The sequence below is a fragment of the Canis lupus genome, chromosome 13 (assembly GCF_011100685.1).
Source record: "Canis lupus familiaris isolate Mischka breed German Shepherd chromosome 13, alternate assembly UU_Cfam_GSD_1.0, whole genome shotgun sequence".
Taxonomy (NCBI): domain Eukaryota; kingdom Metazoa; phylum Chordata; class Mammalia; order Carnivora; family Canidae; genus Canis; species Canis lupus.
Window position 1 is genome coordinate 988,144 of NC_049234.1, and position 23,270 is coordinate 1,011,413.

Here is a 23,270-nt window from a genome sequence, read left to right on the forward strand (position 1 = left end):
GGTAGCAAAGTAAGGCTGAACTTTCTTTTTTTATACATCTAGTTCTTGATATTAAACTTACACTGGATTCATAAAAATAATTGCAATTATGTGTCCTCAAAGACTTAGCTGGGTTTTTTATTTTTAGTAAAATGCATAGAATATAAAATTCACCATTTTATACTTTAAAATGTGCAATTCAGTGGCATTTTAGTGCATTCTCAATGTTGTATAACTATTACTTCCATCTAGTTCCAAATCATCTGGAATCTGCTTTTTGGTCTCTATGGACCTATCTATTCTGGATTCTTCATATAAATGGAATCATGTAATAATGTGATTTTTTGTATCTGGCTTCTATCACTGAACAGAATGTTTATTCATTCTGCAGCATGTATCAGTATTCCATTGCACAGATATATCACACCTTATCTATTCACCAGCTGATGGACGTTCCATATTTGGCTCTTATGAATACTGGTGCTATGAACTGGTATCTTTCTTTTTTATGATTTATTTATTTGACAGAGTGTGCACGTGCCCACACGAGTGGGGGGAGAAGAAAAGACCTCTAGCAGACCTCCCACTGAGCATAGAGCCCAACATGGGTCTCAGTCTCACAACCCTAAAGTCATGACCTAAGGTTAAGGATGCTTAACCAACTGAGCCACCCAGGTGCCCTGAGCTGTTATTTTTTTTTTTTTAAGATTTTATTTATTGATTCATGAGAGACAGAGACAGAGAGAGACAGAGAGAGAGGCAAAGACACACGCAGAGGGAGAGAAGCAGGCTCCATGCAGGGAGCCTGACATGGGACTCGATCCCCGGTCTCCAGGATCACGCCCTGGGCTGAAGGCGGCGCTAAACCACTGAGCCACCCAGGCTGCCCTAATTCATAAACAGATATCTAACTGTCCTCCCATGTTTTCCATGGTAATTGATATAATTAAGTTTTAACCTCTTCAGGGGTCAATTCACATAATTTAAATTTTATTATAAAAGCAACTACTTTTGAATTCTCAAGTGAGTTGTCATTAGAGCAGCATGTAACAGTCTCTTTAATTCTTTAAATTGTTTCTCTATCGTTGGTTGTCTTCTCTCTTATTTTGAACACTTTTTGCTCGTTTTGCTTTAGTCAAACTCAGAAGAGGTTTAACTATTTTATTGACCTGCTCAAAGAAAATGCTTTTGTGGGGATCCCTGGGTGGCTCAGCAGTTTGTCGCCTTCCTTTGGCCCAGGGCACGATCCTGGAGTCCCGGGATCGAGTCCCGCGTTGGGCTCCCAGCATGGAGCCTGCTTCTCCCTCTGCCTGTATCTCTGCCTCTCTCTCTCTTTCTCTGTCCATCATAAATAAAAGAAAGAAAGAAAGAAAGAAAGAAAGAAAGAAAGAAAGAAAGAAAGAAAGAAAGAAAGAAAGAAAGAAAGAAAGAAAGAAAGAAAATGCTTTTGTATTTATCATTCCTAAATTTTATTTTCTATTTCATTATTTAAATTTTTTCCTTTATGAATTCTCTCTTAATTTTTTCATATATTTTATTATTTTTCTAAGTTCATTTATAAGCACTAAGTTTTTTTCTTTTCTTTTGGTCTTTCTTTTTTAGTAATGAAGGTATTTAAAACTGAATATGTTCCCCTAATTACTACTTCTCTGGATCCCACAGATAATGGTATGATTTGTTTCTTTTTCCTTTTCTAAATAATTCACAAATTCCTCTTCAATCTACAGGTTACCTCAGATTATGTGTAAATTCCAATAACTATGGGTTTTATCATATTGTAATTATTTTTCTCATTTTAGTAGAGTATAATCAAAATTGAGACAGAGACACTCACAATCTTTTTTAAAATTTAATCAATGCTCCATGAACATACCAAAAAAAGGCAGAATGCCAAAATATATGTAGTTATAAATATATAAATATATCTATAAATATATATTTATATATTTATAGAAATATAGATATATAATCAAGCTTATTGGTAATATTTATACCTTCTATGTCCTTTTTTCTGTTACTCTCATCCAATTCTGAAAGATATAAATGAAAATATCCCATAAACTTTTATTAGATTCCTCTGACATTTCTAATAGTTTTCCTTGACAAATTTAACTGTCTTGGTGACTGACACATATACATTTCATATATATTGTCTTTTAAGTCATTACCTTATGTCCCTTGTTATTTTTTATTTGGATATTATACATCTTTATTCACTTAAGATCATTTAAGTAATTAACTGGATATAAACATTACTCCTATTTCTTTTTATTTTTATTTGTGTGAATATCTTTCTTATCTGGTATCTCTAATAGGAAATATCCCTCCATTTTCACCCTTTGTATTATACAGGCCTCTTATAAATAGCATATGGCTAGATTTTCCATTTTAATTGACCCTACTAATTTGTCTTTTATTCTTTGATTATTTTTTAAGATTTACCCACTTGAGATAATGTGCTTGAAATGTGCTTGAAAGAGTATGGAGGGAGGGCAGATGGAGAGCAAAACTCCAAGCAGACTCCATGCTAAACACAGAGCCCAAGATGGGGCCCAATCTCATCACCCGGAGATCCTGACCTACACCAAAACCAGAGTCAGATGCCTAACCAACTGTATCACGCAGGTGTTCCTTAATGGGAGAACTGACATTTAGTGAAAAATATATTTCATTTTATTCCTTCCAACTTACACTTAGCTCATTACTTAACATTTTTGTTTCTCTTTTTTCCTTTTCCTTGCTCTCCCTGGGTTACACCATTTTAATTGTTTTGTGTTTTTTGTTATTTTGAAAGTCCTTCTACAATTCATATTCATAAATTATTTTAAAATCATATCAACTATTCTGGTCTCACTGAGACACTCTATCTACATCTATTTACATCTATTACTCATTTTTCCCCAAATGAGTCCAAATGTCCTAAAAGATGGCCTTATGTTCACTTGCTTAACAAAGTTCAAAATAACATAAGAAAGAAATGCATTTAATACATTTAACCTACTGAACATGGTAGCTTGGCCTAGCCCATCTTAAATATGCTCAAAACACTTAACACCATGCTATAGTTGGGCAAAGTCACCTAACACAAAGTTCATTTTATAATAAAGTGTTGAATATCTCATGTAATTTGTTGAAGACTGTGCTGAAAGTAAAAAACAGAACAGCTGTATGAGTATGAAATGGTTATATCAATTGTTTACCCTCACTTGCATGGCTAAGAGCTGTGGTTTACTTCTGCTAACCACCGCCACAAGAAGAGTATCATACTGTAGATCATTAGCCCAGGAAAAGATCAAAATTCAAAATTCAACACATGGTTTCTACTGAATGCATGTCACTTTTGCACCATCATAAGGTTGAAAAATCATAAATCAAACCATGTAAGTTGGGGGCCATCTGTATATACCAAATTTTCTTTAACCATTTAACCATCAATGGAACACTTATGTTGTCTCCAAGTAAATAATGGTGCAGTGAACACAGATGCAGATATCTCTTCAAGACAGTGACTTTGTTTCCTTCATATATAAATATATTTATCCAGAAATGAGATTGCTTGATCATATGGTAGTTCTATTTTTAATATCTTGAAGAACTTCCATACTGTTTTCCATTGTGGCTGCACCAATGTTCATTTTCACCAACAGTGCATAGCAGTTCCCTGTTCTCCAAATTCTCACCAATATTTGTTATTTCTTGTCTTTTTGATAATTACAATTCTAACAAACATGAGGTGATATTTCACTGTGGTTATGATTTAATCTCCCTGATGATTAGTGATGTTTCGTGTATCTGTTTGCCATCTGGATGTCTTCTTTGGAAAAATAACTATTCAGATCCTCTACCCACTTTTTAATTGAAATGTTTGGGGTTTTGCTATTAAGATGCATGAGTTCTTTGTATGTTTTAGATATTAACCTCTTATCAGATATATCACATGCAAATATTTTCTCCCATTCTACAGGTTGCTTTTTCATTTTACTGATAGTTTCCTTCACTGTGCGGAAGCTTTTTAGTTTGATGTTGTCCACTTGTTTTTGTTTTTGCTTTTGTTGCCTTAGCTCTGGGTGTCAAATCCAAAAAGTCATGTCAAGACCAAAGTCAAGGAGCTTACTGCTTATGTTTTCTTCTAGGAGTTTTAGGTTTCAGGTCTTACATTTAAATCTTTAATCCATTTTTTGTTGATTTTTTATGTATGGTATAAGACAGAAGCCCAGTTTCATTCTTTTGCATGTGGCACTTTTCCTAACATCACTTATTAAAGAAACTATCTTTTGCCCATTGCCCATTGCCCACTGAGGTAACTGTGTCCTAAATTAATTTGCTAAATATGCATGGGTTTATTTCTGGGCTCTCTATTGTTTCATTATTCTATATATCTGTTTTTATGCCAAATCTTTTTTTAAGATTTTATTTATTTATTCATGATTTTGATTACTACAGTTCTGTAACACAGTTTGAAATCAGGGAGTATAATGCCTCCAGCTTTACTCTTTATTCTAGTAATTCTTTTAGCTATTTGGGGTCTTCTGTGGTTCCAGACAAACTGTACAAATATTTGATCTTCTTCTGTGAAAAATGCCATTGGTATTTTGTTAGGGATTTCACTGAATCTGTAGATTGCTTTGGGTAATAGGGACATTTAACAATATGAATTCTCCTAATCTATGAGCACAGAGTATCTTTTGATGTATGTGTCTTCAATTTCTTCATCAATGTCTTACAGATTTCAGTATACAGATTCTCACCTACTTGGTTAAATTTTTCCTATTTTCTCCTTTTTGATATAATTATAATTCATTTATTGCTTTATTAATTCTCATAACTTTTTTGGTGTATTCTTTGAGATTTTCTATATATAATATCATGTCATCTACAAATAGAGAAAGTTTCACCTCTCCCTTCCTCATTTTGATATTTTTATTTCTTTTTCTTGCCTAATTGCTCCACAACTAGGACTTCCCATGCTATGTTAAATAAAAGTGGTGAGCATGTTCATCCATGTCATACAACTGATCTTAGAAGAAAAGCTTTCAGTTTTTCATCTTAAAATTTTGATGTTTGCCATGGGCATGTCATATATGACTTTTACTGTGTTGTGTTCCCTCTATACTACTGCTATTCAACTGAAGAAAAAATACTCTAGTGAAGATTAATATTACACAGTATCTTATCATTTTCTGTCATTACCTATGGCTGCTTTCATATTTTTTGTACTTACCCTTCTCCAAGTTTCTCTAATACATCAAAAACTTCTTCAGGTTGCTTAGTCAAACTGTCTTCACTCAGCTTTTTTAGCTTACTGATAAGAAAGAAAAATAAAAAAAAATATTTTCCTTAAGACCTTTTATAAAATTTTTAATTTTATTTTTAAGAGGCAATATGTTCATAGTTCAAAAATCAAGCAGTATAAAAAAAAATAAGGCAAACAGTCTCCTTCAACCCTGTTCTTAATCTGCCCAGAAACACCTAAGATAACTAGTTTTATTAGCTTCTTATGAAGGCTTTATACAAATATGAATGTATATTTTATTTCTCCCCCTTTCTAACACACAAGATAGCATTTTAAACATACTCTGTCTATCCACACTATTAAATACTTTGCCATTCTTACTTAACATGTAGCCTATGTTGGAGATTTCTACAACACAAGTACATAGAAAACATCCTCATTCTTTTTTTTTTTTTTAAGATTTTATTTATTTATTCATGAGAGACACACAGAGAGAGAGAGGGGCAAGACACAGGCAGAGGGAGAAGCAGCCTCCATGCAGGGAGCCTGACATGGGACTCGATCCCAGGTCTCTAGGATCATGACCCGGGCTGAAGGCAGCGCTAAACCGCTGAGCCACCCAGGCTGCCCTCATTCTTTCTTTTTTACATCTATATCCTATACTATTACAAAGATGTAGCATCTCTTACTCACCACTCACTTATTTATGAATATCTAAGTTCATTTTGCCATTATAAACAACACGGCACTGGATAAATGTATACCTAAATCAATTGACACATGTGCCAGTATTATCTGCAGGATAAATTCCCGGAAATGAAACTGTAAAGTCCAACAACTACACATACATACACACAAAAAAATATATAAGCATATATGTTGATAAACAAGCATATATATACTATAGGCATAATCATATGTCATAACAATGCAATGTAACTAATAAAATCATTATAATAACTATATGCTAATTACTAAAGTTATTGATTACATTTTATATTTTATCTACTATAACTGTACATTATATAAATATATATGTATGTTGATAGATATTAGCAAAGTGCCCTTCAGGGGGCTTGTACCAATTTATTCTCCTACCACTAGCACATGAGAGAACCTCTTTTTTTTACAGTTCCACCAACAAAGTACTTAACTATATATTTGGATTTCAGTCAACATGTCAGCTAAAAACTTGTTACTCAGAATAGATTTAATTTACATTTCTTTTATTATGAGTGAAACGGAATATCTTTTAATACTGTTATGAAACTAGACCATCTATTCAATTTCTTTGCTCATTTTACTACTGATTGGTTTTTTTTAATCTTTTTCTTATCTGTACACAAGGTAAATTATTAGTCTTTGGTTAGGCTGCAAATATTTTCACTTGTATTTTGACTTCACTTATGAGGCTTTAGTTTTATACTTTGACCGCATGCTGTAATAAAATGTGTTTTTGTTTTGTTTTGCCTTCTTTAAAAGTCATCTGCATGTATGGCATATGCAGATAACTAAAAGAAAGCAGTAAGAGGATTATTCATGGTGTACTTGATGGACCAAAATTAATTCAGTAAAAATGTAACATCACATATGAAAAATCAAAGTAAGTTTGTATAAATAAAGAAAAAGTGACCAGAATGTAGAGGTAAACAGGGTCAAGTTTTTAAAAAAGCTTTACTTAAAAAAAAAAAAATCTTTGTAAATAATGTTAGGAATTCTATTTAAAAATGATCATTTCCCATAAAGAACATCTGAACAGACCTATTACTAGTAACAAAAGTGAAATGGCAATCAAAACATTACCAAAAAAAAGTCTAGGGCCAGATGGATTGACAGGTGAATTCTATCATTTAAAGAATAATTAATGCCTATTCTCCTCAAACTATCACAGGAAATAGAAGAGGAAGAAAAGCTTCCTAATACATTCTACAAGGTCAGCATTACCCTGATACCAAAACCAAAGACAATACAAAAAATGAAAACTATAGGCCAAATTCCCCAGTTGAACACAGATGCAAAAATCTTCAACAAAATATTAAACACATACAAAAATATATTAAAAAGATCATTCACCATGATCAAGTAGGATTTATTCTAGGGATGCAAGGATGGTTCAATATTTACAAATCAATCAACATGATACATCACATAAACAAAAGATAAAAATCATATAATAATCTCAACAGATGCAAGGAAAGCATGTAACAAAATTTGCCAACCATTCATAATAAAAACTCTCAACAAAGTGGGCTTAGAAGGAAAAACTCTCAACAAAATAGGCTTAGAAGGAAACATCTCAAATAAAGGCTTTTTATGAAATACCCACAGCTAATATCACACTCCATGTAAAAAACTGAGAGCTTTTCCTTGAAAATCAGGAGCAAGACAACGATGTCCACTCTCACCACTTTCATGCAACATAGTACTGGAAACCCAAGTCACAGAAATCAGACAAGAAAAAGAAATAAGAGGCAACCATATTGGTAACGAAAAGTTAAACTGTCACTATTTGTAGGTGACGTGACACTGTACATGCAAAATTCTAAAGACTCCACAAAAAAAAACTACTAAAAGTAAGAATGAATTCATTATTGGAGGACACAAAACTAATACTAGAAATTGGTAACATTTCTATACACCAAAAACAAAGTAGCAGAAAGAAAAGTTTAAAAAGCAACACCATTTATAATTGTACCAAAAAGAATAAAATATCTAGGAATAAACATAACCAAAGAGATGAAAAATATATACTCCAAAACCTATAAAACATTAATGAAAGTTATTAAAGATGACACAAATAGAAAGATATTCCATGCTCATGGATTGGAAGAACAAATATTGTTCAAATACCCATTTTACCCAAAGCAAACTACATTCAATGCAGTTCCTATCAAAATACCAATAGCATTTTTCACGAAACTAGAACAAATAATCCTAAAATTTGTATGGAACCACAAAAGACACTGTAGAGCCAAAGCAATCTTGAGAAAGAAGAACAAAGCCAGAGATACCACAATTCCACATTTCAAAGCTGCAGTAATCAAAACAATATGGTACTGCTACAGTACATAGACACAGAGATCAATGGAATAGAATAGAGAGCCCAGAAAAACTCACAGTTATATGGTCAATTAATGACAAAAGAGGAAAGAAGATATGATGGGGAAAAGACAAGTCTCTTCAAAAATTGGTGCTGGGAAAACTGGATGGCTATATGTAAAAGAATGAAACTAGATCATCTTTTAATACCACACATAAAAATAAACTTGAAATGGATTAAAGATTTAAATATGAGAACTGAAACCATAAAAATCCTAGAAGAAAAAAAAAAAAATCCTAGAAGAAAACAGGCAGAAAACACTCTGACATTAACCATAGCAACATTTTTCTAGATGTCAATTTGGCAAGAGAAACAAAAGCAAAAATAAACAATTTGGACTACATCAAAATAAAAACCTTTTGCACAGCAAAGGAATAATCAACAAAACAAAAAGAAAACTTACTAAATGGGAGAAGATATTTGCAAATAATGTATCCAATAAGGGGTTAATATACAAAATATATAAAGAACTTACACAACTCAACATCAAAAAAACCCAAACAATCTGAATAAAAAATAGGCAGAGGATCTGAATAGCCACTTCTTCAAGGAAGACAGATGACCAACAGACACATGAAAAGATGCTCAACATCATTAATCGTGAGAAATGCAAATCAAATCCACAATGAGTTATCACCTCACACCTGTCAGAATGGCTACAATCAAAAACAAGAAATAACAACTGTTGGCAAGAATATGGAAAATGGAACCCTCATACACTGTTCCTGGGAATGTAAATTGATACAATCACTGCGGAAACTTGTATGGATATTCCTCAAAAAGTTAAAAACAGAAATACCATATGATCCAGTATTTCTACTGAGTGTTTACCCAAAGAAAATGAAAACACTAATTTAAAAAGATACATGGACCCCTATGTGTATCATAACATTATTTACGATAGCCAAGATATGGAAGCAGTCTAAGTGCCTACCAGTTTTGGAATGGGTAATGAATGTGCGTTACAGACACACACACACACTAAAATATTACATAGCCATAAAAAAAGGTGAGATGTTGCCATTTCAGATGCCAAGGATGGACCTACGGGTTATCATGCTTAGTGAAACAAGACAAATTAAGGTAAAATTATATGATTTCCCTCATAAGTGAAATATTTTTTAAAAAATGAATAAATAAAAATCAGAATCAGACTTATAAAATACAGAGAAGAAACGGATGGTTTTCAGAGGAGACGGAATGGGAGAACTGGGCAAAATGGGTAAAGCAGAGTAGGAAATACAGGCTTCCAGTTATGGAATGAGTAAATTATAAGAATAAAAAGCACAACATAAGGAATATAGTTGGTGATATTATAATAGTGATATATAGCAATAAATGGTGTAGCTATACTTGTAATAAGCATAACATAATGTGTAAACTTGCTGAGTCACTATGTTGTACACCTGAACTAACGTTAACACTGTGTGTCAATAATGCTCAAAAAAAAAAAAAAATCATTTCCCCTCAAATGCAGTAGAAAGAAGATATGCGGTGAGCAAAATTGGGGAGGGAAACTATAATTAGGAGCAGATTCAAAATACGGATCCATAGAATACAGTATTAGCAGTAAGAATGAAGTTATTCAAAATATTAAAGAGATTATCAACAGGAACTGGTTTTGATTAAATAGGATTTGATTTTTAAATGTCTAAGAAATAAGATCAAAGAGAAAACAGATCCCAGGAAAATATATTTAAGAAATGAAGACATTAAGGACAAAAAGGTAGTAACTGACCATGTTAAAAGCTATTGGAAGTTCAAACAACTTAAAGATTTTAAATGTCCAATACAGAATTTCCACTTCCAACCATAAGAAAGTAACAGGATCCAGAACTGTCTCTAATAAACAACAAGAAAACTCAACAAAATGTAGAAAACAAGTATTTTCAAACAGTAGGTATCAGGCATTTCAGGACTGAGATTACTGAGAAAAGGGAAAGAAGATAAACCCTGCTATCACCTGCACTTCATATCTAGAGGCTATGTCCAGATTATAATACAGGGAAAGGGAAACCCAAACACAGGCAATAATTCTAGCTGAGTGAAGAAACAGAGATGGAAGTTTTGGAGGTAATGCAAATAAGATCTGCATAACAGAATACTTGAGAAGAGAGCTATGCAGAAAAAGAGCCATAGCAATCTATGTAGGAGTTTCCTTGATTTATAGCTGAACACCAATCTCTGTATCATTACAAAAACACTCTACAGGGATCCCTGGGTAGCTCAGCGGTTTAGCCCAGGGCCTGATCCTGGAGACCTGGGATCAAGTCCCACATCGGGCTCCCTGCATGGAGCCTGCTTCTCCCTCTGCCTGTGTCTCTGCCTCTCTCTGTGTCTCTCATGAATAAATAAATAAAATCTTAAAAAAAAGAAAAAGAAAAAGAAAAAACACTCTACAAAACCTAACAAAATCAATTTCTTAAGAAAAAAAAATTACAAGGAAGCTGAAAAAGAACAAACCCAGAGGTCAAATGCGGCTAAGAATCTTTCCCACCAAGAGAAGCTAAGAGAACTCTTACGATAAAAAAGTCATCAGCAGAGATCCCTCAGTAGCTTTGTTTTAGAAAGGATACTACATCACCAAAACATAAATGCTACTTTAGATTCTCCAAAAAGGAAATTAAAAACAAGTCTTAAAAATACTATGCCAATCCACAAAGTAACTTAAACTACATACCAGAACAAGTCTAACTCCTTAAACAACTAAGGTACTCGCATGATTTGTGTCTTATAAAACAGGTTTCAAAGAAATCCCTAGCCCCTTTCTCCATTTGAGGACACAGAAACAAGAAAGAACAAGAACAAGAAAGTTTTCACCTGAATATAACCATCCTGGCATCTTGGTCTTGGACTTCCAAGCTTCCAGAACTATGAGAAACAAATTTGCTGTTTATAAGCTACCCAGTCTGTATTTTGTTATGGCAGTCTAAACAGACTAAAACAAAAACTCAGTTTGTTTTTGAAAAGACCAATAAAATTAAACTATTAGCTAGACTTGAGAGAGCGGGAGAGAGACAGAAAGAGCGGACACTCAAATAATTAAAATTAAAAATGAAAGAGGGGACATTAAAACTCATGGGTCACAGAAATAAAAACAATTATAGGGGAGTACTATGAATAGTTATACACCAACAAATCAGATAACACAGAAGAAATGGTTAAATTCTTAGAAACGTACAGCCTACGAAGACTGAATATTGAAGAAATAAAAATTTCAGCAGACCTCTACTAAGGAGACTTAAGGAGTAATCAAAACTCTCTCAACAAAGCAAAGCCTGGGACTAAAGAGACTAAAGGAGAATTCTATCAAACACCTAAGGAAGAATTAGCACCAACACTCCTCAAACTCTTCCAAAAAAATAACTGTAGAGAAAGGAACACTTCCAAACTTACTCTGTAAGACCAGCATTACTACACATAAATACCAAAACCACACAGAGCTACAACATGAAAACCACAGACCAATATCCTTAATGAGGTCATGACCTCAGGGCTGTGAGATGGAGCCCTACATGGGGCTTCACACTCAGCTCAGAATCTGCTTGGGACTCTCTCTCTATTCCTCCTCTGCCCCTCGCCCTGCTCTCTCTCTAAAATAAATGAATCTTTTTAAAAAAGAAAATGTAAGGAGAGGGATGCCTGGGTGGCTCAGTGGTTGAGCATCTATCTGCCTTTGGCTCAGGTCATGATCCCTGGGTCCTAGGATCAAGTCTCACATCAGGCTCCCTGCAGGCTCTCCCTGCAGAGGGGGAGCTTGCTTTTCCCTCTGCATATGTCTCTGCCTCTTTCTGTGTCTCTCTCATGATTAAATAAAATCTTAAAAAAAAAAAAAAAAAAAAGTAGCCAACATACTGAAAAGCATTTATTCTTGAAACCCTCTCATGGCTTTGGGTAATAACAGAAAGATTCTGTGGCCTTCCAGCCTAGGCCTGTTACCATCACTTATCCCAACAATTCCATCAGTAGCAAGAACTGTACTTTTACCAAGACAAGGTTGACTATGAAAAATAGGAGCTTTGCTTCCAGAAAAAATGGGCTAAATTTGGGATAAGTATTGAAAATTTGCAATTTGGGCAGCCCCTGTTGCTCAGTGGTTTAGCACCGCCTGTAGCCTGGGGTGTGATCCTGGAGACCCGAGATCGAGTCCCACGTCGGGCTCCCTGCATGGAGCCTGCTTCTCCCTCTGCCTCTCTCTCTCTTTCTCTCTCTCTGTGTCTCTATGAATAAATAAATTTTAAAAAATTCTTTAAAAAAAAAAGAAAATTGGCAATTTTCTCAACTAAAAGTGATAAGCCTAATAATAAATAAACTATCAAACCCATAGCTTGCCCCACCCCCCAAAAAAGATGGAAGAAACTGTCTCAGAGACTGGTGATACGAACAACATAGCAATACACATGTAATGGGAGTCTCAGGAGAAAAGACAGAATAAGGGGCAGAAAAAAATTATTTGAAAAAACAGTGGCTACAAACTTCCCAAATTTGGGCACCTGGGTGATTCAGACAGTTAAGAATCTGCCTTCGGCTCAGGTCATGATCCCAGGGTCCTGGAATCAAGCCCCACATTGGTCTCCCTGCTCAGTGGGGAGTCTGCCTCTCCCTTTCCCAATCCCCCCTCCCCTACTTATGCATGCTCTAACAAATAAATAAAATCTTAAAAAAAACTCCCCAAATTTGACAGAAAACATTAATTTTTACATCCAAAAAGGTAAACTAATCCTAAATAAGATAAACACAAAAAGATCCCCATGTGTAGACACACTGTAAGTTAAACTGCTGAAAGACAAAAAGTCTTGAAAGCAGCAAGAGAAAATGACTCATCATGAATAGAACAAGAATATGACTAACAGCCGACTTCTCACCAGAAACCATGTCAGTTCAAAAATAGTGAAAGAGACACACACAGTATAAGACAACAGAATAAAAATGAAGAGGCAGAGACAACAATTATGGATCACCTTCCACTTGGAAGTTTCTGGAAAGGATAAGTGACTGGAAACATGAATCTGAGAAGGAAGATAAAGCCAAACAAGCAAAGAATCCATTCGAAATGCTTGAATAAGTATAAATACTGTTTTGAATGAATTAGGAGAATAGGGGAAAATTGAAAATACAAGCGAAAAGAAGAGATAACTGCTAAAGCATGTCCCTGAAAAGGGTGGAAGGAAGGAATCCAAAACACATGTGGACGGGACTGCCTTAACATCAAAGGGTTGGGGACACCTCTCTCATTATATTAGGAGGAAAGGATGGACAGACTTAAACAGACTAATGGCAGAAAGTTAAAGGAGCTCTCATATATTGACTTCTATTTGCTTTAGAAGTCAGAGGGATATTCAACTGCTGTGAGGAAGTTTAAATCTGAGATTTGAGAAGATAAGACTATATTTGAAATAGCTAGAGTGAAGAATAAAAATTAAACACCTCATGAAGTTTAACTGCAGGCCTTATTAAGGTTGTCAAAGAGCCAGCAATTTAAAATGGGCAATCTTCAAGGTTTCATATTTTCTTCAGCCCTGTTCACAAGTGTCTTAAAGTATGCAAGAGAGGGACACCTGGGTGGCTCAATGGTTGAGCTTCTGCCCTCGGCCCAGGGCGTGATCTTGGAGTCCCAGGATGGAGTCCTACATCGGGCTCCCTGCATGGAGCCTGCTTCTCCCTCTACCTGTGTCTCTGCCTGCCTGCCCCTCTCTCTCTCTCTCTCTCTTCCTCTCTCTCTCTCTCTCATGAATAAATAAATAAAATCTTTAAAAAAAATAAAATAAAGTATGCAAGGGACAGCAAACAGAGGAATCTGGCATTCTGCCAGATGCATGCACAGAAGAACATGTGACAAAGGAGTCAAAGATATTGGCAAGGAACGCCTGGGTGGCTCAGCAGTTGAGTGTCTGCCTTTGGCTCAGGTCGTGATCCCGGGGTCCTGGCATTGAGTCCCATATCGGGTTCCCCACAGGAAGCCTGCTTCTCTCTCTGCCTGTATCTCTGCCTTTCTCTCTGTGTCTCTAATAAATAAATGTTAAAAAAAAAAAAAAAAAAGATATTGGCAAAAGAAGGGCTGAAGACATGGACCAGGTAAGAAAGAAAGAAAAACAGGAAGGGGTTTGATGAGCAGGAGGAAAGAGCAAACTAGATACCATGAACCAAAAACTATCTCCCTACCAGAAAGAGAAGTCAGTCTCCTGAATTTTCAAGAATATTCACTACCATGCCTCAGAAAGCAAAGGTGCTTCATGTCCTTCATGGCCAAGCAAGCACAAGTAACTCACGATAAGCTATGCACGTAACAGAGTGAGGGAGAAGGTCTTCTACTGACAAGTAATCTAACCACTGCATACTTCTTCATGAGTTACGAAAGTTCTTCAAAGCAGGCTCATAATCTGGCTTTAAACCACCAAGTCATGGATCCTCCAAACAATGCAGTAAGCACTTAACAATTTTCTATGAGTTCACAGGTCTCATTTTCTCAACATGTTGAACAACTGAAATGTTACTAATGTAACTCAGGCAAAAAGAGGGTCTCTGGAGTGTCTGTCAAGTGAAAGCACATGATTTATTTTGGTAAGTTAATTCCTGTTTCATGTTGTTTGTTTCTATTTCCTCTTTCAATTTCTGGTGTTTTAAATGAAAATTAATCACTTCAATTATGGTTTAATTTTAAATAATTTTTATATTGTCTGCTTTGAAAACCCTTACAGCTTAAAAAAAAAGCTCTTAATTAAAAGCCAATTTAAAATACATATACACATACACATTTTCCTATTTCACTGCCTTGGCAAACACAATATAATTAGCATAATTTCATCTATACTTGATATACTGTGGTTTTTAATACCTCAGAATTTCATCATAACTATATGTTTTTAACCAGAGGTCCCAAAAAATTCTTAACTAGTGTCTTTAGAGCTCAAATTCTCCCAGGCACTAGGGAATTTTGTGAAGAAGTCCCCACAAGATATTTCTCTTATGGAACTGGATAGGTAGGGTTTATTACATACTTATGCAGCCATACCCCAGAACTGTCTTTTTAAAACAAGTAAGTGGCTGTCATTTCCGGGTGGTGTGGGACAGAGTGGTCAATGGCCTGCAGAGCAACATGCCTAAGCTTTATTGTGACTACTGTGACACATCTCACCCATGACTCTCAATCTGGGAGAAACACACAATGCAGTGGAGGGAAACATAAAGATAATGTGAAAGACTACTATCAGAAATGGATGAAAGAGCAAGCTCAGAGCCTGATCGACAAAACAATCCCTGCGATTCAACAAGGGAAGATACCTCTGCTCCTTCTTCTGCAGGGGCAATGATTCCACTTTCTCCCAGTCTCCCAGGTCCTCCACGTCCTAGTATGATGCTGGCACCCCCTATGGAGGGCCCTCCTCCTCCTGGGATGATGCCAGTGGCACCTGCTCCTGGAAAAAGGCCATCTATCGGAGGCCACATGCCAATGATGCCTGGGCCCCCAATGATGAGACCTCCTGCCCATCTCATGATGGTGCCCCTTAGCCAGGAATGACTGGACCACACGGATAAGAAGAGACAGGATCCCCTTTATGTCCATTTTATATTACTTGTTTTACTTCACCAGGGACCCATGGTGCTGAGACTCTGGGTGTTTTCTACCAACATGACAAGGAAAACTTGCTCCCCCTTCTTATCAAAGAGAAAATACTTTTTGTATTTTTGTATCAAAAGAGAAAATATCATTTGTATTATGAAATGTGAAAATAAAATTGTCTACTGTTTTCGTTTAAAAAAAAAGTGGATAATACAATCTGGCCTTCCTGTCATTTGACCTTCTATCTCAAAAAGCAGGAGAGAACATAATCTATTATACTGCCATTGCTAATACTGTGAGGAAAAGCAGTCTTCTTCCACATTGTTTTCAGACAGAATTCTCTCCTTTTTTTTTAAGCTACAACCAACTTCAGTTCAGTATTTAATTCAGTATTTAAATGCCCACTTAAACCTCACTCCCATCCATAAGCTTGTTTATCTCATTTTTGTGTTTCCTGTTCAGTGTAAGAATTTGTTAATATTTTTTCCAAGGTCCCAATACAAAGTTTTCTACCCCTTCAAAGGGAGGTGGAGGAATCATTCTATATAGACTAATCTCAGTTTTTTCCAAACTCTCCTCAACATTTTATCATTTCAAGAGTAAGTTACAATTAAAATTACATCTCAGATAAGGGTATTATGCTGATTTACGGTTTACTATTCTTAGCTTTTAAAGATGCATGCTGAAATAGTTAAGAATGCTATGAAGGGCACCTGGGTGGCTCAGTGGGTTGAGTGTCTAACTCTTGATTTCAAAGCTCAAGTTATGATCTCAGGGTCCTGGGATTGAGCCCTGTGTCAAGCTCTGTGCTCAGTGTGAGTATGCTTGTCCCTCTCCCTCTGCTCCTCCCCACACCCTGCTCTCACTCACACTCTCTCAAATAAATAAAATCTTAAAAAAAAAAAAAAAAGAATGCTATGATATCTGAGATTACCTCAAAATTTTACAGAGTTGGGGTATGTATGGAAATATAAATTATGCAAGATTGGCCAGATGTATTGTCAAACTGGGTATGGGTACACAGAGGTTTTTTCTTTCCTCTTTACAAAACTGTGTTTAAAGTTTTCCATAATTAAAAAAAAAAAATTAAAGAGTAAATGGTAGGAATTAAATGAACTGCAATTGGTCTTGGAAACAAAAAAAAATGTATATTCATTGTAAGTTATAACAAAATCTAGAAGTAAATTAAACGCTTAAATATATATTAGTTTAATTATAGAACATCTATTCATGAGATTATCATGATTATCCCTTTGCCCCTCACCCACTCTTGCTGTCTCTCTTTCTCAAATAAATAAAGTCTTTTTTTAAAAAAAGCATAGTGTAAAAAAATCTCACTGACATAAAACAAGTGAACAATATATTGCTAAAAGAAAAAAGTGCAGGCTACAAAATAATGTACACAGAATTAAACCATTTTCATGTTTTCTTTTAAGCATAAGTGTATCTGCATACACACACACAAACACACACATATAGACACCAAACTACTAGTAAACTTTGTTTTGTTCACTGCTATATCCCCAGCACCAAAAACTGTGCCTAGGACATAACAGGAATTCAACTATTTGTTGCATGTAAATATTTTAGGATTCCAAGCAGCAAGGCTTTTTTTCGGGGGTGGCTCTCCTTATGCTTTTGTTTCATAAGGTTTCTAAAATATTCACTTTTTTATGTAATTGGGGAAACTTTAAAAATTGTATCTTATAAATTAAAATTTTTCATGACTCTATAATTGTTTCATGAAATGTATTTCATAACATCATTTTATACATTGAAAAGAAAGGCAGTGTGTGATCCCCGGGGTCCCGGGATTGAGTCCCACATCGAGCTCCCCATGGGGAGCCTGCTTCTCCCTCTGCCTATGTCTCTGCTCCTCTCTCTCTATGTCTCATGAATAAATAAGTTAAAAAAAAAAAGAAAAGAAAAGAAAAGAAAAGAAAAGAAAAGAAAAGAAAAGAAAAGAAAAGAAAAGGCATCTTCCATAGGCTGAATTAATAAACTGACCAAGGTAATCAGAACTAGTAAAATCAGTATCTGTTAATCAGTCCTATTCTTGTGAGTGAATTTTGCAACTGTTTAGGAAATACTATCTTTAGGAAAACTAAACTTTAAAGATTAATTTACTTATTTGAGAGAGAGAGAGAGAGAGAGAGACAGCATGAGGGGGAGGTGGGAGAGAGGAGAGAGAAAATCTCAAGCTGACTCCATGCTCACTGCAGAGCCAGATGTGGGGCTGTATCCTACAACCCCAAGATCACGACCTGAGCCAAAACCAAGAGTTGGTTGCTTAACTGATTGTACCATCCAGCATCCCCCCAAAATTAAATTTTCTAAAATGAATCTTCAACATGGGTACAAAAACTTTAAAAATATTAAAAATTTAAAACTTCACCCATTTATATTCATTTCATATCAACTTACTCAATCTGTAGACAGTAAGCTACATGCTGGGGTAATTCAAAGAAAGTTAAGATATAGCCCTTGGCAACCCAGAACTTCTAATATAGTATGAAAAGCAAATACATAAGAGCTAAATGAATGTAATAATAAAGGTAGTTAACATTTATTACAGCCCTCATTGGCCTTGTGATAAGCACTTAACAAGCATTTCCTCATTTAATCTCTGTAATGACCTTTTTGGTAGCTGCCAAAATATCCTCAGCTTTTGAATAAGAAAACTAAGGGTTAAGTGACTTCCCCAGTCGCTTGGCCAATAAATAGCAAAACAAAATCAAACCAAGGTCTGTCCAAGACATGGTATCTCTACTGTTAGGAAGGTAGCATATGCCAAAACACACTCATTAGTTTCCATCTACTACTACATCAAGTATCATACATCAGTCTCATGTTTTAAGGGGGATTTTCTTTTGTAAATGATCCCAGGAATTTCTCATCTTCAAATCAATTAGTTATTTCTACTCTGAAATGCTATTATAGCCACTAAACTATGATTCCTAGAACAGGACTTAGCAGATTCTTTGTTTTTCCCAAAGCTATCCTATGCACTCAGGAGATGAAATGGATAAACTTTTAGCTCTTTTTGTGCTTAAATTCCAAATCACCATACCATATTATAGGAGATGATAGATGGTCTAGGCGAATATTAATTTAAATTATGTTTTAGGAAACGTGGTACAGGGGAGCCAAAGAAATGAAGTTCTGAAGTATATTATGGTGATTGTGGTAACAGTAGAATACTGCTAACTGTGTAAGTTCAACAACATGCTCTTCCTCCAGAGATTTCTTCCCAGTCTTCTAAATGTCCTACAAGCCAAATTCCATAATGGAGAAGAGAACTAAAAAACTGTAAAACTAGGGGGAATCCCTGGGTGGCTCAGCGGTTTCGCACCTGCCTTTGGCCCGGGGCGTGATTCTGGAGTCCCAGGATCGAGTCCCGCGTCAGGCTCCCAGGCATGGAGCCTGCTTCTCCCTCTGCCTGTGTCTCTGCCTCTCTCTCTCTCTCTCTCTCTCTCTCTCTCTCTCTCTCCCCCTCTCTCTCTATCATAAATAAATAAATCTTTAAAAAAAAAAAACTGTAAAACTAGGGCATGGTTTTGTTTCTTGCAATCCAGAAATGTGGTCTGGGCTTAAAAAGTTAACAACAGAAATGACAGGAAAGAATGAATTCAAGAGAAATTCTGAAAGAATCATCATTTCTCCTAAATACAAGATAAAAAGATACAAGAGGATCTAGCTGATCCTCTCAATCACCTAATTTCCATAACCTACACTCTAGCCACAGTGGGACTATACCTTGAAGGTCCTGAATTTTCACATCACACAGTTTTTAAAAATCACATGATCACTGTACTAAAAAGGCAGATTTTGTATAGTTTTTTGTATGTAATGCAAGATATAGGTAATACTTCTATATGTCCATTCTCTCTTACATGACCTTGTCAGTTAACTACTTCTTTAAAGATACAGTCAGAAGTCTTCTCTGGGATGTCTGCAGAGAGAATCCTCTGTCCTCTACCACTGTCCTTACCCACCTATCCACCCAAACACAGAGAACTAATCTCACTGTCAAATATGGCCCCATAGCACTTAGCACACTGAGTCATTATTCCTTTCACTATTTATTTATTGTATGAGCTGATCACTAGAGCTAAAACAGTAATTCCATGAAGGTACAGACCATGTCTCATTTAGCCTATCTCCAGTAAGTACCTAAAACAGAATCTCACACACTACTGTTTAACACACTTTTCTTCAAATAAATGAATAAACAAATGAAAAAACAAATTTGCTAACTACTAGAGACCCTATGAAACTTCAAAATGTCAGTGACTCACACAGTGCCATCACAAAGAAAAATCTCTCTTCCTTTGTAAGTTGTTACAGTTCATCATATGCTACTTCAAATTAAATCAGTCTTATCCACAAAAACAGACACATAGATCAATGGAACAGAACAGAGAATCCAGAAATGGGCCCTCAACTCTATGGTCAACTAATATTCGACAAAGCAGGAAAGACTATCCACTGGAAAAAGAGAGTCTCTTCAATAAATGGTGCTGGGAAAATTGGACATCCACATGCAGAAGAATGAAGCTAGACCATTCTCTTATACCATACACAAAGATAAACTCAAAATAGATGAAAGATCTAAATGTGAGACAAGAATCCATCAAAATCCTAGAGAAGAACACAGGCAACACCCTTTTTGAACTTGGCCACAGCAACTTCTTGCAAGATACATCTATGAAGGCAAGGGAAACAAAAGCAAAAATGAATTATTGGGACTTAATTAAGATAAAAGGCTTCTGCACAGCAAAAGAAACAGTCAACAAAACTAAAAGACAACCTACAGAATGGGAGAAGATATTTGCAAATGACGTATCAGATAAAGGGTATCCAAGATCTATAAAGAATTTATGAAACTCAACAGCAAAGAAACAATCCAGTCATGAAATGGGCAAAAGACATGAACAGAAATTTCACCAAAGAAGACCTACACATGGCCAACAAGCACATGAGACAATGCTCTGCATCACTTGCCATGAGGGGAATACAAATCAAAACCCACTGAGAAACTACCTCACACCAGTGAGAACGGGGAAAATTAACAAGGCAGGAAACCACAAATGTTGGAGAGGATGTGGAGAAAGGGGAACCCTCTTTCACTGTTGGTGGGAATGTGAACTGGTGCAGCCACTCTGGAAAACTGTGTGGAGGTTCCTCAACGAGTTAAAAATAGAACTGCCCTGTGGCCCAGCAACTGCACTGCTGGGGATTTACCCCAAAGATACAGATGCAGTGAAACACCAGAACACCTGCACCCCAATGTTTATAGCAGCAATGTCCACAATAGGCAAACTGTGGAAGGACCCTCAGTGTCCATCGAAAGATGAGTAGATAAAGAAGCTGAAGTATATGTATACAACGGAATATTACTCAGTCGTTAGAAAACGACAAATACCCACCATTTGCTTCGACATGGATGGAACTGGAGGGTATTATGCTGAGTGAAATAAGTCAATTGGAGAAGGACAAACATTACATGGTCTCATTCATTTGGGAAATATAAAAAATAGTGAAAGGGAATAAAGGGAAAAGGAGAGAATATGAGTGGGAAATATCAGTGAGGGTGACAGGACATGAGAGACTCCTAACTCTGGGAAACGAACAAAGGGTATTGGAAAGGGAGGTGGGCAAGGGGTTGTGGTGACTGGGTGACGGGCACTGAGGGGGGGGCACCTGACAGGATGAACACTGGGTGATATGCTATATGCTGGCAAATTGAACTCCAATAAAAATAAATAAAAATAAATAAAGATGAAAGCAAATAAATAAATAAATAAATCAGCCTTATCATCCAGCAGTAAAAAGTACATGTAGCTAGAAGCTGATCTAGAGGCCAAAAGTATCCATACAAGGGCTGAAATGGCCCATAGGGATATTCCAAATCTCATGGTTGCAAAATGACCCAATTAACCTTAGATTTCAGAAAGTGTAAATGCTATGTGAACAAAGATAACCAAGGCCATAGGAGCTCATGTCATTCTTCCAACTGACTCTAAGCTGCTATTTCCTTTATTAATGGAGCCTATTCCACAATTCAGTATTAGAGACACTGAATCTCATACGGGGCAAGCAGTTGACTAGGCACCTTCCTCTGCTACCCCATGCACATTTCCTGAGTATCCTTGCAATAAAATTCTATTACTGAAGATAATCTGTGTATCTCTCTTCCTTTTGGTCTTAAAGTACCTAAGGAACAGAGTAACTAATACAGGAAGCCAAGCAGAAGGAAGACACACACACCAAATGCAAACTGGCAAAAGAGTGACATCACTAACCAGTAGAGAGGTTAGATGGAAGGTAGGGATTCTGTTTGAACATACTGCTTTTGAGGAGCCAGCAAAGGTAGTCAAATGTTACTTAGTAGATTCAAAATACTGAATAAGACTGAGCACAAAAGACTGATTCTCAAAAGTGTGTATTTGTGTGTCATTTCGATCAAAGTTGAAGCCTAAGAGTGAATAAACTCACCAAGGAAATAACTACATAAAAAGAGAGGAGGAAGATAGAAAACAGAAAATGCAAGGTCAGTGTCCATTATGAATTGGAAAGAACGGCACATAAAGCAGAGAAACAGAAGCAATAGAAAAACCAGAAAGCCAGAGAAAAAGAAAGCTTAAAGAAACATGGAAGAGGGATGAAAACAGAAAAAGGGTTTCTGATCTCACCAAGCAATGTCTAAAAACCTGTAATCATTAGATAGATAAAGCCTGAGCATGTTTCAACAGAATGAAGCCTTACAAATAGAGACTTTTAAAGATTCTAGAATTGGGAAACAAAAATATGACTACAGGAATAAAGTTATAAAACTATAAAAAGGGATGTATTCAAAAGTTACATGAAAGTTAGAGAGGAAACTGATTTCTATAATACAAGTAAAAATTATGTAGCAACACTCACCAAATGAAATTAAGATGAACCTACATAAGGTAAGGTCTTCTGCCTGCCAGTCATAGAATTTCAATCTTCTCTGCAAAGTAGATGAAATCATCTGTGTAATAGTATATGAAAATATGAAGGTAGAACAAAAAAAAAAAAAAAAGAAAGTACAAATTTAAGGGACTGGAGCTCTGAAGCTAGTAAGGAGGTACAGCCTTTTCTGAAAGTCTATTAACTATTTTCATGCAAGAAACAGGAGTCATAAAAAGGCAGAAAAGAAAGAAAGGAAAGGAAAGGAAAGGAAAGGAAAGGAAAGGAAAGGAAAGGAAAGGAAAGGAAAGGAAAGGAAAGGAAAGGAAAGGAAAGGAAAGGAAAGGAAAAGGGAAAGGAAAGGAAAGGAAAGGAAGAAAAGACTATATTTCATCCTCTTCCTTTCTTTTCTCTGTTTCCAGCTTTGGAGCAGGAGTTTACAAGTTTGTTGACAGGTGTAA

At 35.8% G+C, this 23,270-nt stretch overlaps 1 protein-coding gene across 7 annotated transcripts in view; it reads right to left on the bottom strand.

Annotated features, from left to right (window-relative positions):
* STK3 (serine/threonine kinase 3) overlaps positions 1-23,270 on the bottom strand; it is a 375,979-nt gene that overhangs the window by 234,197 nt on the left and 118,512 nt on the right. For 4 of the 7 annotated variants that reach the window (XM_038555157.1, XM_038555155.1, XM_038555152.1 and 1 more), the window contains exon 2: positions 5,201-5,281. The exons of 2 other annotated variants lie outside the window; for them this stretch is intronic. Coding sequence is in view for 3 of the 5 variants with exons in the window: in XM_038555155.1 (XP_038411083.1) it covers positions 5,201-5,281 (81 nt within the window). In the remaining 2 variants the exon portion in view is untranslated. Of the gene's footprint in view, positions 1-1,973; positions 2,010-5,200; positions 5,282-23,270 lie in introns of those variants that run through there. One more of the 7 variants, XM_038555158.1, reaches the window with a different exon arrangement.